The following is a 26,628-nucleotide window of genomic DNA, read 5'->3' on the forward strand; positions in this document are numbered from 1 at the left end:
ACACATGGAAAAAAGTTTCCAATTTCGTTGTACTGTTGTTCTATGTATGACTGTGCAATAACAATAAAGAGTTATCTGTATCTGTCATGTGTTAAGGCGCTGACAGAAACCAAAAAATAAAAAACTAAACGAGAACTGAATATTCAGTTTTGCGGGGTGGGTAAAGTTATATGCCCACAGTATATTGTGAAGTGGCACCATATAAATAAAACTGAATGAATGAGAATGATTAGTCACAAGGTAAAGCACACTTTTCTAGACCACAGGGATTTACCTTCAGGTTGTTCTTGCTCCTCAATCATAACAGGAACATCAGGAGCAGAGACTGGCTGACCTATCAAGCCATCCAACATGTCTTTGTACTGCTTCTTGTGGTTAGGACGAATAAACATACCAAATCCTTAAGAAAAGGAACACAAGAAAGTCGTTTCAAACCACAAACATTTACAGGAAGATGGCAGAGAACATCTCATGATCTGGAAGAACACTTACTGACAAGAAGGCAGAAGTTCTCATCTCTCTCAGTGAATAAGTTCACTGCTGTGGTCACCAGTTTTTCATAGTTGTCTGTGTTCTTGTAGGTGTGAATAGCCTGAAAGAGCTGTGTCGATCTCTCTGCCCCAAGAGCTTTTTTCACATCAGTCAGAAAGGTAGTGTGGACTTCATTCTTCGATGTAGAACCTGATCAACATAGTTTTATGCTTAACCATCACTGACACACATTACATGACACAAGTTTTTTGTATGGGTATGTATTAAGTAAACATCATTACTGTTTGACAAAAATGCAGCATAATATGCAGAGAATAGGTGAAAACATCAGCTACAGGTAGACCGAGCAGTCAGCTGAGACTGCAAGACCAGGCTCACCAACCTGTGCACGGCCTGGATTGATTACAAGAAGGCCTATGACTCAATGCCCCACACCTGGATCCTGGAATGCCGAGAACTGTACAAGACCAACAGGACCCTAAGAGCCTTCATCAGAAACTCAATGGGAATGTGGCGTACAACACTAGAGGCCAACTTCAAGCCCATAGCACAAGTCACCATCAACCAAGGTGACTTGTTGATCTCCTCTACCAAGGAGATGCTCTGTCCCTGCTGCTGGTCTGCATAGGCCTGAACCCCCTCGTGAGATCATTGGCTACGGATACAGACTACAGAACGGAGCAGTTGTCAGCCACATCCTGTACATGGATGACATCAAGCTGTATGCCAAGAATGAACGAGACATCGATTCACTGATCCACACCACCAGGATATACAGCAATGACATCGGAATGTCGTTCGGACTGGAGAAGTGTAGTCGGATGGTAACAAAGAGAGTTAAGGTAGTCAGAACTGAACAACATTGCAGACACAGAGGACAGCTACAGGTACCTGGGGATCCCACAGGAAAATGGGAACCATGAAGAAGCTGCTAGGAAAGCTGCAACCACCAAGTACCTGCAGAGGGTCAGGTAAGTCCTGAGGAGTCAGCTGAACAGTAAGAACAAGATCCGGGCCATCAACACCTGATCAGGTAACTTGCTGGGATAATAAGCTGGCCAAAGGAGGAGATGGAAGCCACTGACATCAAGACCAGGAAGCTCCTGACTATGCATGGACAGTTTCACAGTTTCAAGTCCAGCACCCTGAGGCTGTACGCTAAGTGGAAGGAAGGGGGCCGGGGACTGTGAGTGTCAGCACCACAGTCCAGGATGAGACAAACAAAAGCCAGAACACTCCACGGTATGTACCACCAGCAGATAGAGGAGGTGGCTGACATCCAGAAATCCTACCAGTAGCTGGACAAAGCTGGACTGAAAGACAGCACAGAGGCACTAATCATGGCAGCACAGGAACAAGCTCTGAGCACAAGATCCATTAAGGCTGGGGTCTATCACACCAGGCAAGACCCCAGGTGCAGGCTGTGTAACGATGCCCCTGAGACAATCCAGCACATAACAGCAGGGTGCAAGATGCTAGCAGGCAGGGCATACATGGAACGCCATAACCAAGTGGCCGGCATAGTGTACAGGAACATCTGTGCCGAGTATAACCTGGAATTCGTCTTTCATGTTTAAAATGGAATATTGTGTCATTCTTCCAAAATTCTTCCTTGACATTCTTTTCTAATCCATGTATCTCACACACATTTCCAAGAACAAAATGAAGAGCGTGTTTCATACCGTTCTGCAGCATTACAGTCTTCTTCTCATCCTTGGACAGAGTGTGATCAGGTTTGTATCCACAGCCCTTCCCTGTCAGCTCCTGGCAATTTTCATCAAACCTCTTTTTGTGATGTGGGCGAACAAACTGGTAGAAGCCTGTGACACAAGGCAGCAACAGCAGTCAACTACAACCTGTTTTGCATTAACACACTGTTAATGTGGTGCCCTGATACTGAAATCATGACTTTGACATTGATATTATTCCTGTGTAGATATCAAGACTAATAATGTTGACAGTTATGTTCCGTTTTTCAAAAGTAACGTTGGGTGAGGTGTTCTTACACTACTGTGAAAAAACAGGGCAAACTACAAAGAACGATTCTATTATTGTAGAGAAATCTCTGTAAGACACAAGGCTGAAAACTCATACTGACTGACTATGATCTGCACTGTATCTAAATATGGCAATGTTCATGGGCAATTTAGGCAGTCATTGACTGCAAGACATTTTCACCCAGTTATTAAAAACAATCTTTATTTAAAATTATGTTGGTTTGTCTAACTACTTTGAGCTTCTGAAAATGCATGTTATAATTCCTTAACAGTTAAAGCAATACTTAAACCCTTTGAATTAAAGCTTATCTCATCCTTACCATGTGAACAGAGACACAACTTTTACAATTTTGCACTGTGCTCGACCACAGTAAGTTGTATATCAAATGAAACAACCTGACCATTGCAGTTTAGAAAATGTGATCTTCATAGAAACCCTGCTTGTCAATACATTCTGCACATATTCAAACTATCGTGCTGTGTACGTTTTAAAACATACTAATTATACATATTAAAATAATTTAAAACACTTTATTGAAAAGAGTGCAAAGACTTTAACGGATTTGTAAATAGTTAGACTCATTTTACAAAGAGCGTAAAATGTCTAATCATAAATTAAGAAAACGTGTTCTGTAGAGTTCAGACGTCTGCAAAGCAGGTATACTTTATAGGTGGCAGCGTACTGTCATTCTTCAGTGTTAACTATGTGTGGTGTAGGGCTGCTCGATTATGGCAAAAATGATAATCACGATTATTTTCACTGAAATTGAGATCACGATTATTTGACGATATTTATTTCGTCCGCCAGAGCTTATATTATTTTTACATGCTGTAGTGCCATTTGTGGGAGCATTTCAAGTTGCTATACATCAATACAACTGTTATAGCCCATATTTTAAAAATGTGTATGCATTAAGTCCATAGTAACTACATTAATTGCAAAAAAGTGCAATAAACTACAAAAAAATTGAAAATCGTTTTTGTTTTTACATATATTTCTACTTGGAGAAATTTAAGAGGTTTATCCCTCAAAACTTTAAATACAAAAAAGTTGCAAAAAATAGTTTACAACAACAGGAAATTTATTTTGAGTGTCTTCATAGTTTTATTTTTGGAGATACAGCAATTTTTATATACTGCAGGAAAAACAAAGAAACAATCCTGTGATGCAAATTTGCAAAGAATGTGCCTGTGCATCAAAATAAACTATTTCCAGCAGTGCAATTCGAGTTCTAAGGCCTACAAGTAAAAAACTACATTTTCCGCAAAAATGACGTCACTTGCCATAGTTCACGTTGATGTCTTTTTCAATGTGGGAAGTGTTACGAACAGCTGATCGGATCGGCAAAGCGTGTTTCTGGAATATTATGTTTTTGTTCCTGCAAGCTCTTTTTATGCAATTTTTGCAAAGCTATATGTGGAAGGAAACCGTGACCGAGGACAAGCTGATGGCATAAGATGTAAGTACAACTCCTCTGGTTTCATATGGAAAAAAATTTATTGTGCTAGCTTAGCGTTCAGGTTCTACAGGGATTTAAAAATAGTTACACAAAACGAGCATGCTGCTCTGACCGGCTTTAAAGGGTTAACAATAACAATGTATTGAATAATGACTTTAAAAAATAATATAAAATAGTGTGCAAATACTGATAACAGTGCAAATGTTTGCAATAAAAGAAATAAATGAAAAATGTGAACTTTGCAGTGTTGCTCTGTGGTGCAGCTACGACACCATAGCAAAGTTTACACACTGTGTCTACTTGATCCACGTCTGACTCCGCGAACCCATAATGTTTCCACACCACTTAAGTTTTTTTTTTTTACCTCTCTTTTCAACCAACGGCAGTCCACTCCTCTCCAAATAACTTCTGCTTAGCTTTCCGAGCTTCCCTCGGGTCCTCTTAATTGTTGTGACGCGTGTTCGAAATGCAGAGCAGTGCGCTTGATTTGCCACATGGAGCAGCGCGAGAGTAAAGCATGAGGGAGGGGCTAATAATCGGCTCAGTCATTTTTAATGATCGTTGAAAGCCCAGATCGTAATCGTGATTAAAATTCGATTAATTGAGCAGCCCTAGTGTGGTGTTTATCGTTTTAATAGCAGTGTATTGCCGTACCTTCTAGTATCAGTACACAACATGCAGTGCTACCACATGCAACACTGAGGCTCAGATACGAGTCTGAATGTTCAGGTCGCTTTGTGTTTATTAGAGCAGAAGATTTACCATGGAGGAGACTCTGAGTATTAGTGTCTTCACTTAAAATTGCTGTCTCAGTCAGCAGGTGATCCAGGTTGTCGGTCTTTTTGTAGGTCTGCAGAGCCCGTATGATGCGGTCAAAGCTGACTTGACTCAGGGACTTCTTCATGTCCGCCAGGAATTTCTTAGCCCTGCTCGCCTTTCCTTCTTCAGACAAATCCTCAGAGACACTCGGCTTCTTCAAAAACCATGGAGGAAAAGATCATCTCAGCAGCAGTGTAAATTCAAAATGATGTTAAACAATCTGGTTCAAAGTTCACTGCCCTCTGTTACACATCTCTGTACGTCTACAGGTATGTCATCTGGACCAACAGCTTTTCTAGTTTTCATCCTCTTCACATCATTCTTACTAATTGTCTGCACTTTCCTCAGGTGTGTGCACCATAGGTTTATTAGATAAATATTTGCTTAAAAGTTCAAATTGAGTTAACAGCAGGCCACAGATAAACATAATTATCCCAACCCTTTAAACTTTAACGATTCATCCCCAACTTTCAACAGTCAGAAAAGACGTTTTCACCGAGTCCAGCTGTGTGTTGTTTAGAACACCACTTACCTGTTCTTGGACCAACTTGATTTTACGTTTTCCACCCCGCAACTCATCCTCCATCCTCTTATCGTATTGAAGAGACAGTGTGGACAAATGATTTGCCTTCAAAAGCAAAACAAGTGGAAAATGTGGTATTTAAACTTTTTTGTTTTATAGTGTAACACCCCCCCCCCCCCCCCCCCCCACACACACACACGATGTGAGTTAATAAAACGAGCTACCTTTTCCTCTCCCATGGTAAAATCACTGTCCTCTCCAGTGCCGTGGTTGCCTTGCTCCAAAGCATCCAGCAGGTTGGCTGGTCTCCTCTGACTGTCCTGCACCTCACTCTCATACTCAAGGCAGATCCTGGCCATTCCACTGGCTCCACTGTTCTCATCTGACCACAAAAACAAGGGTTAAAATTCATCAAGGACTCACTTTAGAGTAGCTGTAGCTGGAAATTTTAAAACTAGTGCTTCCAGCTGTAGGTTTAGGATTAACTGGCTCTTAGTTGAATTTCTACCATTTATTATTGAAGTCTGTGTTTCTACTGTAGTTTTTCTACATTTCAACTGCATAATGAATTCTAAAGACACTCCTGTGAAACCCTTTGCTAAACATATCTAGTATAGCAAAAGAACACCTTCATCTTTAATAGCAAAACATCAAACCACATCCATCATCTGTGTACTCACCGAGTCTCCTCCTCTTCAGGCTGGGAAGGCAGGTGTCCAGCACTTTGGCCTTCTGGGTGTGAGACGTTTGTGAGGAGGAGCAAGAGGTGAAACTGGAGGACTGAGTGTCTGATGAACACACAGCCGCACAGCTGTCTGCTGGAGCCTTCTTCTCAACCACAGGCCTCTTAAATGTATAATGCACAAACTGTGAGTATAAGCTGACAACCTGAACTGTAACCAAGTGTCTACACACCTTTACTGCACATGCAATGAATGAAAACCAGATAAACGATATGTTAGTAGACATTTATTATGAAAGTAATAAGGTTGACATGGTGTTAAAAAAACTCTTATCTTCACCTTTATTCCACAGAAACTCACAGAAAACACTTGACATCAAATTATATTTCAGCACGATGAACAGTGTCATAGCCATTAATGGAAACACTCCAGGTAATTATACACTTTTTGTGTTTTAAATCAAAAAGTTTTCCATTTTTTCAGTGCTTAAAATAAAAAAAACCTTCCCTCCGGATCAGAATCAGTACTATGAGCTGGTTCTTTAACAAAACTGAATAATGCAAGAATTTGCTGCATTGTATAAACCATGCAGGTGCGACAACTCACCATTTTTTGTGCAATCCTGAAGAACTGCGAGACATCACGGACCACGTTGCCAAAGCTGTCACAGAGGCGCACATACGACCTCACCCACGATGGAAGCTGAGCCCGGGCATCGGCACTTTTAAATCTGTGGGGAAAGTTTTCCTTTAGTTTAACAATCATTTTTTTATCATCAATAAATAATAAATAAGGTGACCGAAGCACTTAATTGAAGCTTGTGTGCTGCTGTGTGGTATAGTGGAGGATGTTCCCTCTCATGTGATGTTACTGAAGTAAACCAGCTCTGACCTCTGATCACACAAGAAGATCGCTCCATAGTCTTCCTTGTGACGAATCACTCTACCGATGGCCTGATTCACAGCTCTGAAAGCCTGCTGTTTGTACCAGTCTTGCCCTGATAAGTACTGTTCACACGCACAAAGACAGAGAGATCCAACTACCGTAATACGACAGAGCAACTTTTTAGTGTACATCGATAGTTAATTTTCTTTCACCTTGAGCCCTGGAGCTTTCTTTCGATTCATCTCATCCAAAAATTGCATTTTCAGGATGACTCGAGGGTCGTTCTTTGGAGGGAAAGGAAGGCCAGTGATGATAACACCCCGACCATAGGTGTCTGCAAAATCCAGACCCTCGCTCGCCTAGCACAAGAAGATATCATTACAGAACGGCTATTTGTGTAACCCTACACTAACATGAAAGAAAATCTGTCTATGCATCTTCTTAAATGTTTATCCAATTAGTCCCAGCATCACAGAACAGGAGGTAGCGTGCACCCTGGAAAAGCAATAAAACTGCTAACAAAGAGAGACAACCATTCACACTCACGAGCCATCATTACAAAAACATTGTGTAGTTATGCAGTCTGTCAACAAAAGAAAAAAAATGATGTCACATCTTTGGCACCCTTGTCCTCTCATGTCAACATGTCCTTTGAATATCATATACAGGTGTGGTCAGAGGTTTACTTGGTATAAAAGTCATGATTATTTGGGGCTTTTAATGATTTCTTCCAACTGCTTTATTCAGGGTGGAATGATGTTACAGCACTCATCTCTTATGACTTTCACAAAATTGAGTGCACAACTTTAAATTAATTGAGATTTTCTCTTATTCGCACTGGGCCAAAAGCATAAACTCAAATATTAACATACATCTGCTAAAATCTTTCATAAAGTCTTTTAACTTGATGAGGTCAAGGCCTATAAACTCATTAGTGATCATGATCCATTACAACTACAAGATTTGTCTGGATTGACAAATACTCAGAACAATATGAAAATCCAAGGAACTCAGTAATGAGCTAATAATGAGAACTGTAGATTTATGCCAATTGGAACATTTCTGAACTGCAAATTCCAAGATCATCAGTTCAAACTATTTTAAGTAAATACAAGTTACTCAGATGTCTCACCACTTTATCAAACTCTGGAAGGAGACTCAAACGGTCAGCCTCAGATTGAGAAAATAGGATATTCAACACCAACAGAATTTGCAGCTGCCCACACAGAGAAATGATTTCTCGAGAAAAGTTTTTTGGACAAACAAGACAACGACTGTGTTGTTGTTGACAATGAGCAGGTAGTCTAAGGAGCTTGGAAAGAAAAGTGTCTGGACTTCTTTAAGTTGCTTGAAGACGTTTCACCTCTCAGCTGAGAAGCTTCTTCAGTTCTAGGGTCAAATGCTTTTCTTTCCAAGCTCCTTAGACTATGATAACCTGGATGACTTCACAGACCTTCACAGACAATGAAAACTGGACTGGACGAGTAAAAGTGAGGCCTTCAAACCTAAGAACACCGCGCCGACTATCAAGTATACAGAGGGATGATTTGTCTGTTGTACATTCATGCTCACGATGAGTGTACGTAAACTTCTGACTACAACTGCATACTCACTGTATACAGCTGAAGTTTTGAGGTGAAACATGATAACAGAAAACATTTTAGGACTTTTACAGACTTCATGGACAGCCTCCTCACCTTCCCTCGACACACAGCAAAGAAGGATCCTCCTTTGGATGCTGGATCATTGACTTTGCCGTAATAACCATCAATAACCTGGGAATAGACAGAGGCTAAAGTTTAATCAGATCTTTACTTTTTTTTTTTTTTTTACTATAAACAACTTAGGAAATTTTTTAAGATGTGAAAATGTGAATAGAGGGGTTTACAGCCAAGTGATTAGATACCTAAAAAAACACTCACGTCATTAAAGGTGCCCTTCCCTTTAGGTTCAACAAACATAGGCTTTATGTTCTCAATGCGGTTTGCATGTCCGTTAGCCTGGTGATGACACACAGGCAGGAAATGATTTACAGCAGCATCTTAGATTGTTATAAATGATTCATTTGACTGCGGAGTAACATAAACGTAACATAAATAAATTGGTTCATACAGGTTACAAGACTTAATGATGAACTCTTTTGATATCTTTACATTCTATTTTTTAATATGCATTTCTTATGTATTTCTTGCACACTTCAGAAAGCAATTCTTAGCTTCTAATTAGTATAAGAAGAAGTATTTATGTAATTGAAATAATGATGAGAAAATAAAAAAATGTTAAAGCGATTTGGAAGTTTAAACTATGCTTAAAATCATGATGAAGCAAGGTCACAGAGAGAAACAGACAGGGAGGATGGTAAGGTGTAGTGATTAAATGCCAACAACAGTGACTGGATGCCACAATGGGTGTGAGCCCAGACATCCCCTCAGAAGATGTGACATCCAGGAAGAGAGGTGGGAGAAAGGATAACCAAGTATAATACTGTAGTGCAGAACAAATAAAGGGTTTTCCATCTGTCATCTAGAAGATGAGCAGTTAAAATAAAATAAAGTAAAATAAAAAAATTGGATCTCATAGTTCACAGTTGAAAGTTCCAGCAGAGACGCCAGAGGGATCAACTGCTGCCCAAACTATGGACTTACAATTTGGCTTAACATTCTTTGGTTCTTTCTCTCCTCAAACCCTCTCCTCTCAAAGATCAGAAGAGAATCAGCATTAGCTCCGAGTAGGTTAACTGAAAAAGTATAGTTCAAGTGATTTGATTATTCGGTTTTATGGTCGCGGAATTTGATCTCTGCTTTTTGCAGATGATGTGGTTCAGTTGGCTTCACCGGGTGATCGCCTCCAGCTTGCACTGGAATGGTTCGACTGAGAAGCGCTGGGAATGAGAATCAGCACCTCATTCCCAGCGCTTCTCACTCCCCAGGAGGAGGAGTTTAAGTGTCTCTGGGTCTTGCTCACGAGTGATGGGAGAAGGGAGCGGGAGATCGACAGACGATTGGTGCTGCGGCTGCAGTGATGCGGACGCTGTACAGGTCCGTCATGGTGAAGAGAGAGCTGAGTGTAAAAGCGAAGCTCTCAATTTACTGGTGGTCCCTACCCTCACCTACGGTGACAAGCTGTGGGTACTGACTGAAAGAACGAGATCGTGGAAATTGGCTTCCTCCGAAGGGTGGCTGGCCTCTCCCTTAGAGATAGGGTGAAGAGTTCAGCCATCCAGGAGGGGCTCAGAGTAGAGCCGCTGCTCCTCCACATCGAAAGGAGCCAGCTGAGATGGTTTGCGCATCTTACAAGGATGCCTCCTGAGTGAGGTGTTCTGCACTGCAAGGCTACTCAGCCCCGGTTTTTCGGGTAGGCAGAGTAGACATCGGGAGGCTAAGAGGCAGTTGGAACTGGACGAGTCCCCTCATCAATTGGCTCCATCTAAGCTCTCTGCAATTTTTAATACTCGTAGGCTCAGAGACTGGACTATTTAAACAGAGAGACCTGATCCAGACTTCCTGTACTGGGGTCCTGGTTCCACAGGATGTGTGACACAATTGTCACACATCCCATTACCTCTTATTGGCTGCTGACAAGTCAACCAGTAGCAGAAGCATTGGCATAGTCGTCTCCATATTAAATTTCCAGTAAATTGATTTCTAATTTGCTAGAAAATACAAAATATAGTTCATGGGAAAAAAAAAAACCATCAACATAAAAGTCACTAGAAAAGCTAAAAACGCCGCGCCCAAACTATTATTTCTTTCCTCAGGTGACTCTGCGGACTTTCCACTTACTTTCCAGAATTCCAATGTTTTTTCCATTAAAGGGAAGGAAGGGAAAAATACTAAGAGTCCGTGAGGAACCACACGGCTCAGGTTAGCTGAGGAGAGAATACAAGTTACAAATATATGTGAGTATAACTTACAAATATATATCACAATCAAAACAAAAGATTTCACACTCCATATACAATCCAACATGGTAGCACTTCCTATGATAGCTCAGCAGTAATGTGGTAATAACGAGACATTAAAAGCCAAGAATGTAATAATATGGAAATAGCAAATTACTACAACTTAATCACCAGAATAATATCTAAGCAGTTTTTATTTTTTACCTCGTATCAACATTGGTTATAGGCGAGTTGTGGTAACGGGCCAAAATTGGGTGTAATAACATAGAAAAACGTATGCCTATGAGGCAAAACCAATTAGTTACAGTAATATACTGGCAATATGATATATATCATATATGACATATACCTGCTAATAATAATCTTCCTATATCTGTGCATCTGAATATGTATATACTGGCCCCTCACATTAACCTTATAATAACAAAGCAATAGTAACTAATGGTTAAAAAGTAGGATACTCTGTATTATAATGCTGGATTTTAATCCTGCCTTGTGTTAACAACCTTACTCTTTGTTTAAAGGTAACAATGTAAATATTATTTAATGTGTCGTATTAGTACACCATTAAACAATCTGCACAATCTGTGTGTATACTTCCTATAATTAAAAAACAGAACAGAAGAAAAACATGTCTGTGTGTTAAATATAAATGTTATAATCATGTTATGGTTATTTTTTATTACATCACTGGCAAATAAATTTATGGACAGTCCTAAAACATTAATCCTGTTCATATAGATGTATTGTTGTCAGCAGTAGAGACATTTCGTCACTCTACCAGGTGACTGTCTCAGCTCAGGTTTCCCCAACCTTATAAACAGTACATTTGCATAATGACTGAAACCAGCAGCACTGAGGAACAATGAGCGGTCATGATTGTCTTGACCACTGATCAACAACCAACGACCAAATTAACACGAGCACCATCATTAAAATAGTGATAAAAACAATCGCACACTTGTCTTCAATACTTTTGGCAATATAGTGTAGAAATAGTAATATGTTATATGTCACAGCATCAGCCAGTATTAGTAGTATTATTAAGTCTAATCAATATATTGCTATTCTTATCAGTCATTGGTTTTGCTTCATAGGCACAGGTACAAGAGTACCTTCTGTTTCTACCTTATGACCCCGTTATTGCCAAGCTGTAGTAGAAAGTGCTACTCTTAAACACAATATCAAAAAGGTAATAAGCAATATGACATCACCATGAACAACAGAGCTAAAAGTTAACAATGTTGGTGATGTTAGCACAATCAAACGATTTCCATGCTGTATACTGTGATCTTACCAATGGTGTTGCCTAAAGACGCCATGTTTTCAGGAACAAACCTGCCACACAAATTTACAGTTTGAGTTTAGCACTCAAGTAACAACTTCAAAGTCAGAACCAGTAAAATATATATGAGGTAACATATAAAAAAGGAGCTCTTCCTTCCCACTCTCACCAACTGCTACTGCTAAGGGATTGTCTGTGTCATACAAATAAGGCAGATCAGGCAGCAGGACACCGGCCCTCGAGGCCTGGAGTTCCCCAGCCCTGTTTTAGAGCATCATTGTTTACTGAGCCACAACAGCTCTTATCTCCTAGTGACACATCCTCCATGAATTGAAAAGTGTATGGGTGCCTCTGAGGGACATCTCTCTAACACATTACACCCCCTGTTTTAGCCCTCTAAAGCCTAGCCTGTCGCTGGCATCAGACAGGTTTTTCAACATCTGTAACTGTATCTCCTGTCCCATCTGTTCAATTGAAAGACTTCGTGGTTCCTGAAAGCAGCGATACAGTGATATTTGGGTCATAACGTTAAACCCAGGCACAGTGCTGCAGCAGTCCCAAAAGACTGGTTGGTTGAGAGAAGAGAGAGGGAGTGAGTGTGATGAAGCTCTACAGAAAACTGACATTTTATTGGGCATCTGGGTTCTTTTTTTTTTACCGTTTTGCTGTTTGTTGTTTTCTGTGTTGTTTGCTGAGATTTAGATGTGGTGCCCTGGAATTACCGTAATGACCCTAATATAACTGAAAAAGGTGATACTTTCAGAAACTGCTGGAATTTTTTGATTGCCCCATTGTTTTAAGAGTTATGGTAATTTGATCTAAAAGTCTGACCTAAACCCTACAGGAGCGCTCCCACTGGTTTTAAGGGGTTAACAAATCAGGGTTTTTTTTATAAACAAACAAACAAACAAACAAACAAACAAACAAACAAACAAACAAACAAAAACTGTCTAACGTCTTACAAATGAATCAGCACTATATTGAAAGGTTTTTCATAATAAGATAACAGTTTCCAGTTACAATTTCGATTTAACCAAGAGTTACTTAAACTCTTAACAACCAAACACGTTCTATGGAACAGGAAATAAGGTTGGATTTTTTTCCTAGGATTTTTCATAAATCTCCCTGACCCAGTTCAGTATAAGTGTTATGTATCTCTTTATTATGTATCCTGCTGCGACACTGATCTTTCCTTCTTGTGAATGTGGATCTAATAGCTCAATGCCACTGACAGCCTTTATTGTCGTTGTAGGACTCATCTTCCTGCAAGGACAACCTGTTGTCCAACCACAGACAGCAAGCTTGTTTCTGTTTTTCCTCAATTCCCATTTCTCTTGTACTCCCCTCATTTTTTGTGTGTATCCTGAAATATCTTAGCTACTCATGCGTTTCCAGAATGCTTGCTAGCTTCCAGGTATCCCTCTTGTAAATCCTAACCATAAATCTGGTAGTTGGGTTTTTTTATTATTATTATCATTATTATAGTAGTGTTTCCTTGCTAGCATTCTAGAATTACAACAAAAGGATCTCCTTTGTCCTGGTGTGACTGCCTTAGCAGCTTCTTTTTTTGTTTGCATTGTCACCTTGGTCACAACCAGTCCAATGGACAAGGCTTGAACTTACAAACACTTTGATTCCCTCAAAAGCTTTAAACTCATCACTGGTGTTCTGATATACTGAACACTGTAGTGTTCTGTCAGGACAAGAAAGCCAAAGTGGTGCTTTCTTCATCAAATCTAAAAATAAACATAAATTAAAACGTACCAAAGTATGTGAAAAATTAATAATGTTAATAATGTTAATAATGCCTTTAATACATTAGTAAGGAAAGCTGTAACTATGATGGAGAAAAGAGACAGCAGTTCTGACCATGTCTGGTTTAATGTAAAAGGCAAGTTGAACAGGTGAAGGCTCAGCAGCACTTTCAGATTTGCATCTATGAGAATGTCTGAATAAGTAATAAGTTTAACCTGATCATGTATATGTATATACAAAAGTTCATTTAGCAAAGATTCAGTTAGATATCAAAAAGAAGTTGAAGAAATGCAAACTTATTTAATCCCACCACTTAATTAAGGTGAAACCAGTGAACAGTAGAAGTAATGTCCAGTCTAATACCTGCGTTGCCTTGTTTAGTATTGCAATACTTATTGATACTTTGGAATGAATATATCTTATGTGAGCTCTCCAGTTAAGTCTTTGATCTATTATTACCCCAAGAAATCCATTTTCATTGACTCTTTCAATATCAACAGCATTTATTTGAAGCTTAACATTTGTAGTTAAACTGCTATTTCCAAATAACATATTTTTAGTTTTATTCAAATTTAATGACAATTTGTTTTTATCAAGCCAAAGCTTCAATTTAATTATTTCATTAGTTATCTCATCGAATAAATGCTGCAGTTGCAAGTTAGTCTGGATCCATGTACTTAAATGGTCTCAGTTCCAGTTGATCATATTCTGCAATTGTCTGACTGATGCAACTGTTTGTTTTTTTCCAGATGTAGCCGAGTTGTTTATTTCAGTGTGTTTCAGTGAGTGTGTTTTCATTTTTGGTAATATAGTAGAAACAAAGTAGATAATCTGGAATCTCATGTCTTGTGAACACTGATTTTATTGCTACTATGACTCTTCCACTTTATGTGCTTAGCTTAATAATCTCTGAATAGCTCTATATAAGAATCAGCTTATTTACAGTTTACCTCTAATGCACAACAGTTTGATTGTTGGAGTGTTCATTCTAATACCAAGTGCCTTGAGAAGACAGTTTTCCTGAACTAGTGTTATATAAAAGTGAGTTGAAGTCTTCCACACACACAGCAGGATTTTACTTGACTTTCTAATAAATCAAAAGATGAGAAAAAATATGGTTTGACAACTTTTCCCCAGAGGTCAGAGACTACCATGAGCTAAATGAGTTTTGCCATGCACCTTCATTTGTATTTAGGCACATGGCAAAACTTGACCGACCTGTTAGAAAGTAATCATACGCTAAAAAAGAATACCGACCTCCGATCAAACGCTGAACTTAGGTGCGCTCCATCAGGCCCTTGTGCAATGATGCTCACAAAGATCTGGTCCCGCTCAATCACATGGTTGTTCTCCAGACGTACTGGGAATTCTCTGTAACAGCAGGAGCAGAAACTCACTGGCATATAGAGATGTATTACAGTAAACATATTTGGCCCAGATACATGCATAACACTGTTTCATTAGGGGCTGCACTGACAATCAAGTGAATACACTAAAGTTACGAGTTATTAAATCCACCTACGGTGTCAATTTAAAAGTCATACACCAGCCGCTTCATGATTTATCACATTCACAAACCTGTGTGTCCACACCACCCACCTGCCAGGTTGGGGGACAATCACACCCTTAAGGGGTAAAAACTGCCTGAAACCTCTGAACAGTTAATGCAATCGTTTGGACCAGGGCTGCCTAATCCCAGTCCTCAAGAGCTACTATCCTGCAGCTTTTAGATGCATCCCTACTCCAACACAGCTGAATCAAATGGTTTGATTACCTCTTCAGCATGCCATCATGTTTGGCAAAGGCCTGATAACAAGCCATTCATTTGATTCGGGTGTGTGGGAACAAGGATGCATCTAAAAGCTGCAGAACAGTAGCTCTCGAGGACCGGGATTGGGCACCCCTGGTTTGGACAGTCTGACTGTTTAATTTAAAATCCAGGTGTGGTTACAACATTTTCAAAACACATTAACTTTCCAAAAACCTATATGTTACATGTTTTAGATGTAATTCATCAGCAGGTGCTATGCTGCCTTTGGATGCTAACAAATGAACACAGGTCTGTCTAATGTCAGAGTCATTCTTAATTATTGACAGATAAATGCAACATAATGTATCAGCATTCCTGGTTTATCCATGTTAAAGACCACTTTTTATGCTGATACTTCTGGCTTTAAAACAAATCATTAACTTTCATGGTGAGTTACAAAAATCACCAAAGATTTAAATTTTAAGAACAGTTCACTGTGGACAGTGTTCAGCCTAAACAGGTATAAAGGCCATTGTGTTTTGGTTTTATTTTAATGAGCTGCTACTCAGGTGGGAAAAATGTAACTGTGCAGCTGTGCAGTCAGAGTGACAGCTAACTTACATTCTCATCTCAGATGTGAAAGACGACAGGGGAGAGAGGGTACCACTGGTCAGAATGATGCAGCGAACGCCTTGATTCACCAGATCTTGCATACTGAAGCCCGGAGAGAAGCACCAGTAACTCAGAATATTGCCTGCAATATGCAGAGAAACAAATCACATTTACTTACAGTACAAATAGTTCATACACTCATAACAGGGTTCACATTCTGACCTAAATGTAAAAAGAAAATATCATGATATTACATTCAGTTCATGTGACTCCATGTAACCCACCAACGCATCACGCTGTGCATCGTTACCTTGTTTTTTTGATGAAGATGAAGCCCACATGTCAACACTCTGTTTCTTTTTGTGAACGCTGGTGTCCCGATGGATATGAACCTGAGCCAAACACATGACACAAGCTCATCATTAGTCATTTCATTTCAAGAAAAAAAAAAAGAAGAAAAAAAAGAAATTAAACATTTAAGATGCCGAAACAATGGTTACAGTTTCAGTTACCTCTCCATCAAGTGTGGCAAAGATATGTTAGCTGGTTCCAATATGAACACAACTGTACAAAAACACACCTTAAAATGAGCCGTGTTGGTCTCCATCTGGTGCTGTCTGTCCTTTTCTGACGGTTCACCACAAAATACCAGCTGAAAACACCAGAACAGAGGGGATCGCTCAAACACGCCACGAGGTGATTAAATAATTACTCTTTATGCAATAAATAGTAATAAAGTCTATCATTTTGTTGAATGATCTCAATCACACAAATATTATGGGACCAATCCAAAAACCCAAACAAAGAAGCAGTTTGACAGTTTAATATCCATACAAAGTGTACCTGTATGATATCAGACAGCTTCTGGAGTCCACTTGTATTGAGGAATATTCCGGGCTCTGGTGAGAAACATGCATCAAACAGGTCATTTGTTACTTAGTAGCACTAAGATGATCTGTATAATACACCCAGCAAATGTTACAGATGATAAATGAAGTGATAATGTGTCCTACGTCCTGCCAGGTATCCACTGATCTGCTCCAGAGCTTCATAGACTGCCGTCTTGTTGCTGTAGGTCAGATGAGCTCTTTCTAACACCTCATAGATGAAACTAAGACACAACAGAGAGACATGCAGTGCAGGTTTATTATTACAGTTAACATTCAGAATCATTCTCTGACCACCTAAGGAAGAACCCCACTAGGGTTTATGTCACGGTAGTCTAAGGACTACCCACACAGTCTCTGACCACTTTCTTCTTCTTGTTTTATTTTAAATACATGACTCCAACCACAGATTTGTCACAGTGTCACCACACTACCCTAAAATACTTTGGGAACATTTGTGTCAGTTTCCTGCAATAAAGTATGATAAAAACGACAAACTGTGACGTGTGTTTTCTTACCTGAACCATACTCTATGGAACAGAACCGACTCAGACGTGTGTGGAAATAAATGTCGACAGTCTGTTTTGGAAAAATTACGAATTGACGCCTTTAAAATAAAATTTACTCTCATCCTGGTCAGATGTCATCACTTAAAGTCTTGTTTCTTGCCCTCATCCTACTGATGTTTTACACTGACTGCACTTCAAGTCTGGCTTTGTTGCCTTAGAAGCTTTCTCTCTTACATTGTCTGCTTTTTCCACATGACCTTAACGGCATTCAGGGAACCAACAAAATAAACATGAACAGATACATGTTCTTATCTGTTCTGTAAGGATGTGTGTATCTTATCCATCCATCCATCCATTCGCTACCGCTTATCCTTTTCAGGGTCGCTTGGGGCACTGGAGCCTATCCCAGCTGTCATAGGGCGAGAGGCTGTATCTTAGTGAAGCTAAAACTCAAACATTTTAATGCCATCATATTTCAAACCTGCATTGTTAAAGGTGGAAAAGCTTTGACAATATTTATTATTTTCTTGGACCAGCTCTCATCAAGTGTGCTTTGAGATTTATTTATTCATTTTCATATGTTTGGAACAACTGTATAATCAGTTTATTAATGGGCAACCCATACACTCTTATTTTGAAAGCCTGCTCAGCACTGCTGTCACCTACATTCCAGGTTTAGTAATGCCTTTATCACTTGGAACATCATAGGAATCAATGGCAGCTTCCAGATCCAGTAGTATCTCTGTTAAAGCAGAAAACAAGTTTAGAAAAAGACCTCCAATCACCAACCAACAGGACGACCGACTCCACAATACTTACGTTTGATTTTAGCAATGGTGGACAAATCTAACTTTAAACCTGAAACAAAACAAAAGACAAAATATCAAAAGACCTGCAGCTGACAATCTTTTACTTGCTTTACTAAAGAATAAACTAAAATTACTAGTAATAATGAAACTAAGGCCAAGGCAAAACTAAGGCTAGTAAAGTAGAAGTAAATCCAAACTTTTAAAGTATACAAGTAGCCCAAAGTACCATGACATTCATAAACAACTATACACTCTAAGTATTAGATGGAAAACTCTGTTAGGAACATGTGTATAAGCGAAGGTTTTCTTACCAGAGCTGAGGGATTCCACGTTGACGTCTTCACTCACAGAGTCTTTGTGGCTGATTTCTTTAGCCTGCTCCACAAGCAGCCTGTCCACAGCATTGATGGCCGAGGCTACATCATAGGGAGTCAGATCAAACGAGGTTGATTCTTCACATGTCTTCTCCTGCAAACAAAAAAGACATCAGATCAGGTGGGATAGTATCAACAAAAGTAATTATCAGCATAATTCAAATAACAAATATTTATTTTAAACATTATTATAAGTCTGTGCAACCAATGTTTTTGTAAATAGTAACTTTATTTATATAGAACCTCTAAACCCGGTGAATGAAATGAAAATGGTGTGTAGTTACTACATGTCAAAGAATGATAGTACAGGTAATGTAAATGTAGAGTTTGTCTGAGAATGTTGTGTCCACAAAAACATAGATTTTAGTGGAGCAAACTGGCATTAGACCATCACAACCAACGAGTCCTTTGTCTCAAGTTACATTTGTTGCATTAAGCTGAATGAGATTTTGTCAGGAAAAGTGGCCATCGTGTAATAAATAGATGAAAATAACATGATGAGCATGTTCCAGAACAGTGTTCACATTAATAATCATAACAAATTAGCTTTAATCAAGAATGACATATGCTTAGATTGTTGCTTTGCAAAAATCCCAAATATGTTGTTTAGCTCTCTACCACTGAAATGATTGACCAAAAAAATATTATAACATTGGCAGGCACCAGTGCTACACCTCAGCATCAGGGTAAGTAGGATTTTCAGAAAGCGTGACCTCTGACCTTGACCCTGAGTTCATGGTCACATATTTATCACATACTTCAATGATGAATCATGCCTTAAATATGCAGCACCTTGCATTGTGCATTAACTGTAAATTTAAATGTAATAAGAAAATGTCTCGAGCTTCACATGTGTCGAAACAGATTAGCCAATTACTAGAGTTTGCTGCTCAGAGGATGTGTCACCAAGTTGGGAAAAACAACTAGAGACATAGACAGGTGTGGTGGTGTACCGGGGCCTCGGTTTAGGACTACGCTTCCTGCTGACTGTCACCCAGCTGTCCCGTTTTCCCGGCTGCTTGGGACAATCTGCTGGGTGAAAGCTAACGGTGGCTATGCTAGCTTTGGCTGCACCTGCTACATGGGCCTGGCTAGATACAGGTGAACCCGGGACTCCAGAGCTGTAAACAGGCTACATTTATTACAAGTATCGTTATTACTAAAGAGGGCCGAGGAGTAACTAAAGCTCTGACATACTGAGCAGGAATGTGGAGGAGGGACAGGTGAAGAGGCCGTGCTGCTAGAGAGTCGGCTACAATCGAAGTGAGCAAATTCCTAAAGATACAGTGAATGAATACTGTGAGTATAATTAGTGGGTGAATCAAAAGAGAGTGTGCTTTGGTGACAGAATGTGAAGATTACACTGTGAAATCTCCAAGTTATATACATGGCATGATGATACAGGAGAATATATGCTTTGACAGGTTTTTCAGGTCATAGAAGAAAATACTTGTTCATTTGCAAAATACTCGAGATCTACTGCGATCTATAAATTATAATGCACAGTAATGACATGGGATGTAGTAAAAATCATACATTTTCTGAAGATATTAGTTCAATATCTGGTTTTCAAAGGAAACATTGGTTTTAATATGTCCTTATGGTTTGAGTAGACCAGCCCCTCTGATTTCAAATTAGGCCCGATGTGGCCTGCAAGTTAAAATGAATTTGAAACCCTCTAGTGTAGACCATCCCCGTTTAGTAGTGGGTCACTTGTGGTCTTTGAAGCTTTTATATACAACAATGCCAATTTTTAGTGAATACATTTAACAGGGGAAACCAGATATAACCTTACCACATTGTGAGCTTCGTCAAAGATAACCACAGCTCCATTCAGGTCGATATTGTGTGCCTTGCGGCTCTGTGGAATGAGAGAGGGAGGGAGAGGCAGTTGAATATTAGCATTCATAGAGATTAGAAATGACAGTGCCAATCACAACACTAAAGTCTCTGATGCTCATTTATGGTCACATACCGTATGTCAGCCTCAGATGTAATGTGTATGACGAAGCTTACCTTTGGATCTAGCAAGTAGTTGTATGGCATAAAAATGATATCTGCTTGTTGTTTCAGTGAACGGGAGAGGTAGTAAGGACAGACTCTGTGGAAAAATTTGCAAATGCGAAATCAAATACGTGAACTTTACAGAAAAACTGACTCATTATGATAGCTGTTTAAAGAGATAACATAGTACAAAAGGTATAGTTTCCATCCACTAGCCTGTGACCACGTAGCCCAGCAGTTACTGAGTTTCAGTGGTTCTTGGACGAGTTGCTGCACTGTTAGGGGAGGTGGTTGTTAAGGCTTTTAAGATTTATTGCTCAGATGACTGTTGCATTTTGACTCAGAGAATTTGAAGGGTTAAAAAGACATTAAAATGAAAAAAAAAAACCATCATGCTTCTGGTACTGTTTCTTGGTAGTGAAGTTTCAGGACAACTACTGAAAGAAAGTCAAAAAGCATCCTTCAAATGATAATGGCTCATTTGTGATAAGGCCCTTTCATTCATTTCAAATCTGCTCCAGTTGTTACTTTAGCCCTTCTCCATTTTCTATTTTAGCACTTTTCTATTTTCTTGTGCTCCTTCCTAATGTTGCTGTCCCCTCTATCACAGCTGCGGTTTTCTGTTACTTGAAAGACCCACAGGACACAGGCCCAATTTTTCTCAACCACCTTTGGTGTTGTCTTCCATCAGGACCTGGGGACTTCTAGTACACATGCAGCACAGATGTTCCTGTATCCCACTCACTTGATCGTCCTTCTCAGTGTAGCCTGCCCTAGTTTGCATCTTACATCCCGCTACTATGCGCTGGATAGTCTCCGGGGAACCTTTGCACAGTCTGCAACTTGGGTCCAGTCCGTTAAGGACTCTGCTGTCCTTTAACCTGGCCTTTTCTAGCTAACATGTTGATATGTTGATAGTACGTCCACTGCAGGGATTGTCCATGATGGTTCCTGATCATGTCTTTGGCATACTTGGAGCAGCTCACCTCGGGTGGCCCATCTTGCTGATGAATTCATGGATGCTCAGTGTTTCATCCTGCATTGTAACTGCGCCTCTTTCTGTTGCCTGTGGTGCTGGGCGTCTGATGGAGATCTCTATACATTGTGAGGAGTTTTCATGTCCTGATATCAGTGGCCCACATATCCTCTAGTGGCCAATTTATTATTTCATAAATCATATTTATTATTTATTATTATTATTTCACACTCAGGCACTTGTAGATTGTTGATTTGACCACTCCTATTTTAGAGTAATTTGGGTTTTTCAGCATAATAATGTTCTCCTTCACTTCGATATGACTTTGGACCTCATAATGAAAGTTCTACTGAACTGCTACAAAATGCAAATTCAGCACTTGGAATCAACTCTAGATCTGTTATCTGATTAATATGTGATGGAATGAGAGAACAGTCCTCACCTGGCCATGAAACTGTCTATCAGTCAGTCATCCGACTACTTTAAACTGCTAAAAATAGAGGACGATGCATTAAAAATGGCTGCAATTCTGAAACAATTAAGACTTAATGTCTGTTAAACCCCACTCACTTTGCAAGTGTACACTTAAATCACATTTTTATTGTTGACTGTGAGAATCTACTGTATGGCACATTTAATAACTGTCTAAATGCTTATGAAGCTAACTGTACACTTCAGTTTTCCCCCAACCACTCACGAGTATTTTGTAACTAAACAAGAGTATCGAAATTTTTTGTGTGTTGTTTGTTTTTTTTATACAAGAATTTGAAATATTAATAAATCTGCAATTTTCCTAATTTGCAGAGGTGATGCTACAGTGGACCCTTTGGAAGTCTAGTTCTTGCTGCATGTTTAATATCCCCACTATAAGTGGATAAGCAGACTCACCCACTCTAATGAAATGCCCATATTTGGTCACATATTTATTGGATCACTTCACTGTTCTGATCAAGACTTCAGCTTTCTAAATTGTGACCATCTGTAGATTACTGACAGATGGATCGCAATGGAGGTTTCACACTGGAGAGAGTGCAGTCACAAAGCGCTGTAAGTTAAAATAAACATACCAATATAGACAATACAAAAGGTTACATGTAAATAAAAATGTATTTTTAAAAAGAATGTTGATCAACAGCAGGCTTGTTTAAACAGAAAAGTTTTTAACTACTTTTTAAATGATTCCACAGATTGAATCAGAAGCAGAAAAATCAAATATTAAGACATTAGTTTGGTGTCACACAGAGACACCCAGCCGCCAATGTTACCAATGATTATTTCTTACCAAAGAAAGAAAGTGCAGTAAAGAGACTGAAACAGACAACTACAAAAAAATGAACACATGAACTACAAACCTCTGTTTGGTGCCAAATTGGACCAAATCTTCCACATCGAGGATAGAATTAACCAAATCTCTGTCAGTGCTCTTATCTAGAAGAAGAAGAAAAATCAAGCTTGAGATCTGGTATTTATAGGATACTAAATCACTGAAACATGTGATTAAAACCAGGGCCATCACAGGTGACCCCTTGCATCCCACCCACCACCTGTTTGACCCATTGCCCTCCAGACGATGCCTCAGGTCAGGCAGGTCCTAAACCTTTAGACTCAAACAGATTTTTTCCTAGAAGGACTATAATAAATCAAATACTATGTACAGAAGGCTAGAGTGTAATCAAAATATAAAGTGTAATTAATTATACATACTATTACAATGCTAAGACATTCAGAATGTATGAGTGTCATTATAACTAGCAGCATAACTAACTCACTCCATACCTACTACAAGCTTTATCCAAAATTAAAGTTTGAAGCCTAAATTAAAAACATGTAGAGTTCAGGAGGGGACACACACCAGTCTGTGGCCTGAACTCAAAACAGGAGCTGGTTCACTTCATGTTTATTTATATAGAACCAACAAAAACAGTCACATCAAGGTGCGTCATTCTACAAGGTAAAGCCCTACAATATTTAGGAGAAAAATCACAATAATAAAACAAAATCAAGTGAAGAAACCTTCAGCAGAATCAAGCTCAGAAAGGGAAATCTGCCATGACAGGTTGGGGGATCACGGGAAATGGTAAATGGCCTGTATTTATATAGCGCTTTACTAGTCCCTAAGGACCCCAAAGCGCTTTACATATCCAGTCATCCACCCATTCACACACACATTCACACACTGGTGATGGTAAGCTACATTGTAGCTACAGCCACCCTGGGGCACACTGACAGAGGCAAGGCTGCCGGACACTGGCGCCACCGGGCCCTCTGACCACCACCAGTAGGCAACGGGTTAAGTGTCTTGCCCAAGGACACAACGACTGAGACTGTCCAAGCCGGGGCTCGAACCGGCAACCTTCCGATTACAAGGCGAACTCCCAACTCTTGAGCCACGATTGCCCTTCGAAAGACAAAAAGAGAGGAGAAAACAGAAAACACATGGTGGCTCCTCACCACCATGTGTTTTCAGGTGCCTGACGCACACATGGAGACATCATCTTGATGTATTTGTAGATGCTCGATGTTTACTTTTGAGCTCCGACACTCAATCAGTTGGTGGCATTACCAGGTGAACTTAGCAAACACAGCTCACATTAAAACCTCCAAACATTCATTGTGTATTTTAATATTGCACCAAGACCTGGGAAGAGAGGAGGAACAAGACGTGACGCCAGGCTTGGCAGCATAACGACTGGAACCACAATTGTGGACGTTAAAACGGGTAAAGACTAATCACTGTAAACACAGAAATGCGAACTGAATCGTCTGTATTTCAGTTACACCCCCTGTGGCCCCAATGGGGAAGCTTCCTGGCTCCGTCCTATCACCTCCAGTCACTGAGGGACCGCTGTGGTGACCTACTGACCCTTTTCTTTCTTCTCCCTCTCTCTCCCCATGATTCCGGTGGCGACTGCACCCGATTTACCATGGGTCACTCAGATGTCGGGGCAGGAGTGCTGCAGTTGCACAACCTCCGAGTGTCTGTTAATTGAGATGGGCCATGTGTTCTGTGGCCCCGATTTCTGGAGGGCCATACAGCGTTCCTGTAGGGTACCAGAGGGGTAGATTCCAAACTACGCTGCGCGGCAGAGCTCGGCCCATCAAAACCTGGTTTGGACGGGGGCATTGTTGGAGGCAGAGTGGGTGGAGATCAGGTGTGTGAATGGGGATTTTCATAAGTATCCTGTGGTGCAGCTGGAAATTAAATAATAATAATAATGGATTCGATTTATATAGCTTCTTTTCAAGGCACCCAAAGCGCTTTACAATGCCACTCTTCATTCATTTGCGCATTCACACACTGGTGGAAGCAGCTACGGTTGTAGTCACAGCTGCCCTGGGGCAGACTGACAGAAGCGAGGCTGCCATATCGCGCCACAGCAAGAAAAACAGCTGACACAGCGCGATAATAAATAATTATAATAGTCTGTCATCAAAGTAACAAATGCATGGACTAGATTCTCAACATAACAGTTTTTCCCCATTTTTAAATCAACTGAAAGCAGGCAGTAGATATTTTGTTGATGTGCACATTTTGGACATTCCTGGACTCCAAACTTTCTCACAGTAGTCCTTCCTCACAGGTTGTGCCATACTTTGAGAGTTATTAGTGTCAAATAATATAATATTTAAATTATACATGTAGTCAGTAAAACAAAAAGGTAACAGGACATGCTTTTCCAGACTGCGTTCTGCTACACGGATACAGTCACTCTGTTAGACCATTACCTTCAACGTTGTTGTAGTAGACACATGACCTGGTGGAAACTTTGGCTCTGCACATATGAACCTGAAAAACAAAAAAATGATTCCACATTAAGACAAACCACTAACCATCTAGCCCTAACCCATTACTTATCTTTCTTTTTTTTTTTACCAGCTAGATCGCTGGCAACGTAGTGCAGCAAATTAATGTGTTAAGATAGATAGATTGACCCAGGAAACTTACAAATTTGAAAATAATCAAATCTTTTTCATTACTCAACAGGACTGTCAGAATAAAAATGAAATAAAAAAATTATTAGCTAATACAAATTAAAGCATTAGAAGTATTTAAACAAAAAAACTGTAAAAATAGGAACCTACTACTGACTTCTGTCCATAAATTCAAATTAAGTTTCCTGGAATAATCTGCAGAAGGAACTGAAACTGTCAGGAACGGTTACCACGAGGCAGTGTGACTGTTTGTATTGTCGCTCTTAATGATCTGCTATTGTATATTTTTTTCACGTTGGTACTCTGATGGAAATTTCTTTTACCTTAGTGTATTGATTATGTGTTTTACAATAGAATACGTATAGAGATATTAGTTAGAGATAGAAAGGATAGCATCATATTTGTGTTTTATGCTTTACACACACAGTTATTGTAAGTTAGATGTGGACTGGCACACCCAGGCACCATTAGACACTGGAGAGGAAGAGACCCCTCTCTGACCTTTGGGAGTGAGGGGGCCTCCGGGGGGAGGCCTTGGAAGGTAAATCTTCATGTGACTGTTAAGTGGAAAAACAAGGTTTCAACTCTCTCTGTCTGCAGATGATATAACCCTCTCCCCAGCCACCTCCTCCAGCAGATGAGCAGCGGTTATCCAGCCGGACGTGTTGGGGGCGGTTGGTCAGGAAGTCCAGTAACCATTTGCAGATGAGGGAACTGATGCCCAGGTCTGTCAGTTTCCTGATGAGTTGTGAGGGGAGGATTGTATTGAACGCTGAACTGAAGTCTATAAACAGCATTCTGGCGTAGGTGTTGTTGTTGTCCAGGTGTGAGAGGACAGAGTGCAGTGTGTTACGTTTCGGTGTTGTCAGTGTTTTGTTTTTCCGTGACTGTCATGTATTTCCTGTTTTACTTTGAAAGTCTGTGTTATCTTAGTGTGTTCAGTTTACGTTTCCTTGTCTCGTCAGGTCTAATTT

At 39.8% G+C, this 26,628-nt stretch overlaps 1 protein-coding gene across 2 annotated transcripts in view; it reads right to left on the reverse strand.

The window, feature by feature from the left end:
- rtel1 (regulator of telomere elongation helicase 1) overlaps positions 1-26,628 on the reverse strand; it is a 44,848-nt gene that overhangs the window by 518 nt on the left and 17,702 nt on the right. For both annotated transcript variants that reach the window (XM_013914068.1, XM_005745897.1), the window contains exons 5-31: positions 25,448-25,508; positions 23,074-23,149; positions 20,758-20,842; positions 20,537-20,602; positions 18,679-18,835; positions 18,378-18,416; positions 18,225-18,300; positions 17,176-17,273; positions 17,006-17,061; positions 16,743-16,814; positions 16,473-16,554; positions 16,172-16,304; positions 15,058-15,171; positions 12,058-12,098; positions 10,642-10,727; positions 8,782-8,859; positions 8,557-8,634; positions 7,072-7,218; positions 6,866-6,981; positions 6,581-6,704; positions 5,972-6,137; positions 5,516-5,673; positions 5,301-5,396; positions 4,712-4,922; positions 2,175-2,312; positions 493-681; positions 275-400 (exon numbers count right to left, since the gene is read on the reverse strand). In XM_013914068.1, the coding sequence (XP_013769522.1) occupies positions 275-400; positions 493-681; positions 2,175-2,312; positions 4,712-4,922; positions 5,301-5,396; positions 5,516-5,673; positions 5,972-6,137; positions 6,581-6,704; positions 6,866-6,981; positions 7,072-7,218; positions 8,557-8,634; positions 8,782-8,859; positions 10,642-10,727; positions 12,058-12,098; positions 15,058-15,171; positions 16,172-16,304; positions 16,473-16,554; positions 16,743-16,814; positions 17,006-17,061; positions 17,176-17,273; positions 18,225-18,300; positions 18,378-18,416; positions 18,679-18,835; positions 20,537-20,602; positions 20,758-20,842; positions 23,074-23,149; positions 25,448-25,508 (2,869 nt within the window). The remainder of the gene's footprint in view (positions 1-274; positions 401-492; positions 682-2,174; positions 2,313-4,711; positions 4,923-5,300; positions 5,397-5,515; positions 5,674-5,971; positions 6,138-6,580; positions 6,705-6,865; positions 6,982-7,071; positions 7,219-8,556; positions 8,635-8,781; positions 8,860-10,641; positions 10,728-12,057; positions 12,099-15,057; positions 15,172-16,171; positions 16,305-16,472; positions 16,555-16,742; positions 16,815-17,005; positions 17,062-17,175; positions 17,274-18,224; positions 18,301-18,377; positions 18,417-18,678; positions 18,836-20,536; positions 20,603-20,757; positions 20,843-23,073; positions 23,150-25,447; positions 25,509-26,628) is intronic.

This window comes from Pundamilia nyererei, unplaced genomic scaffold (genome assembly GCF_000239375.1).
Source record: "Pundamilia nyererei isolate P.nyererei 1_Seehausen unplaced genomic scaffold, PunNye1.0 scaffold00169, whole genome shotgun sequence".
In the NCBI taxonomy this organism is placed as follows: Eukaryota; Metazoa; Chordata; class Actinopteri; order Cichliformes; family Cichlidae; genus Pundamilia; species Pundamilia nyererei.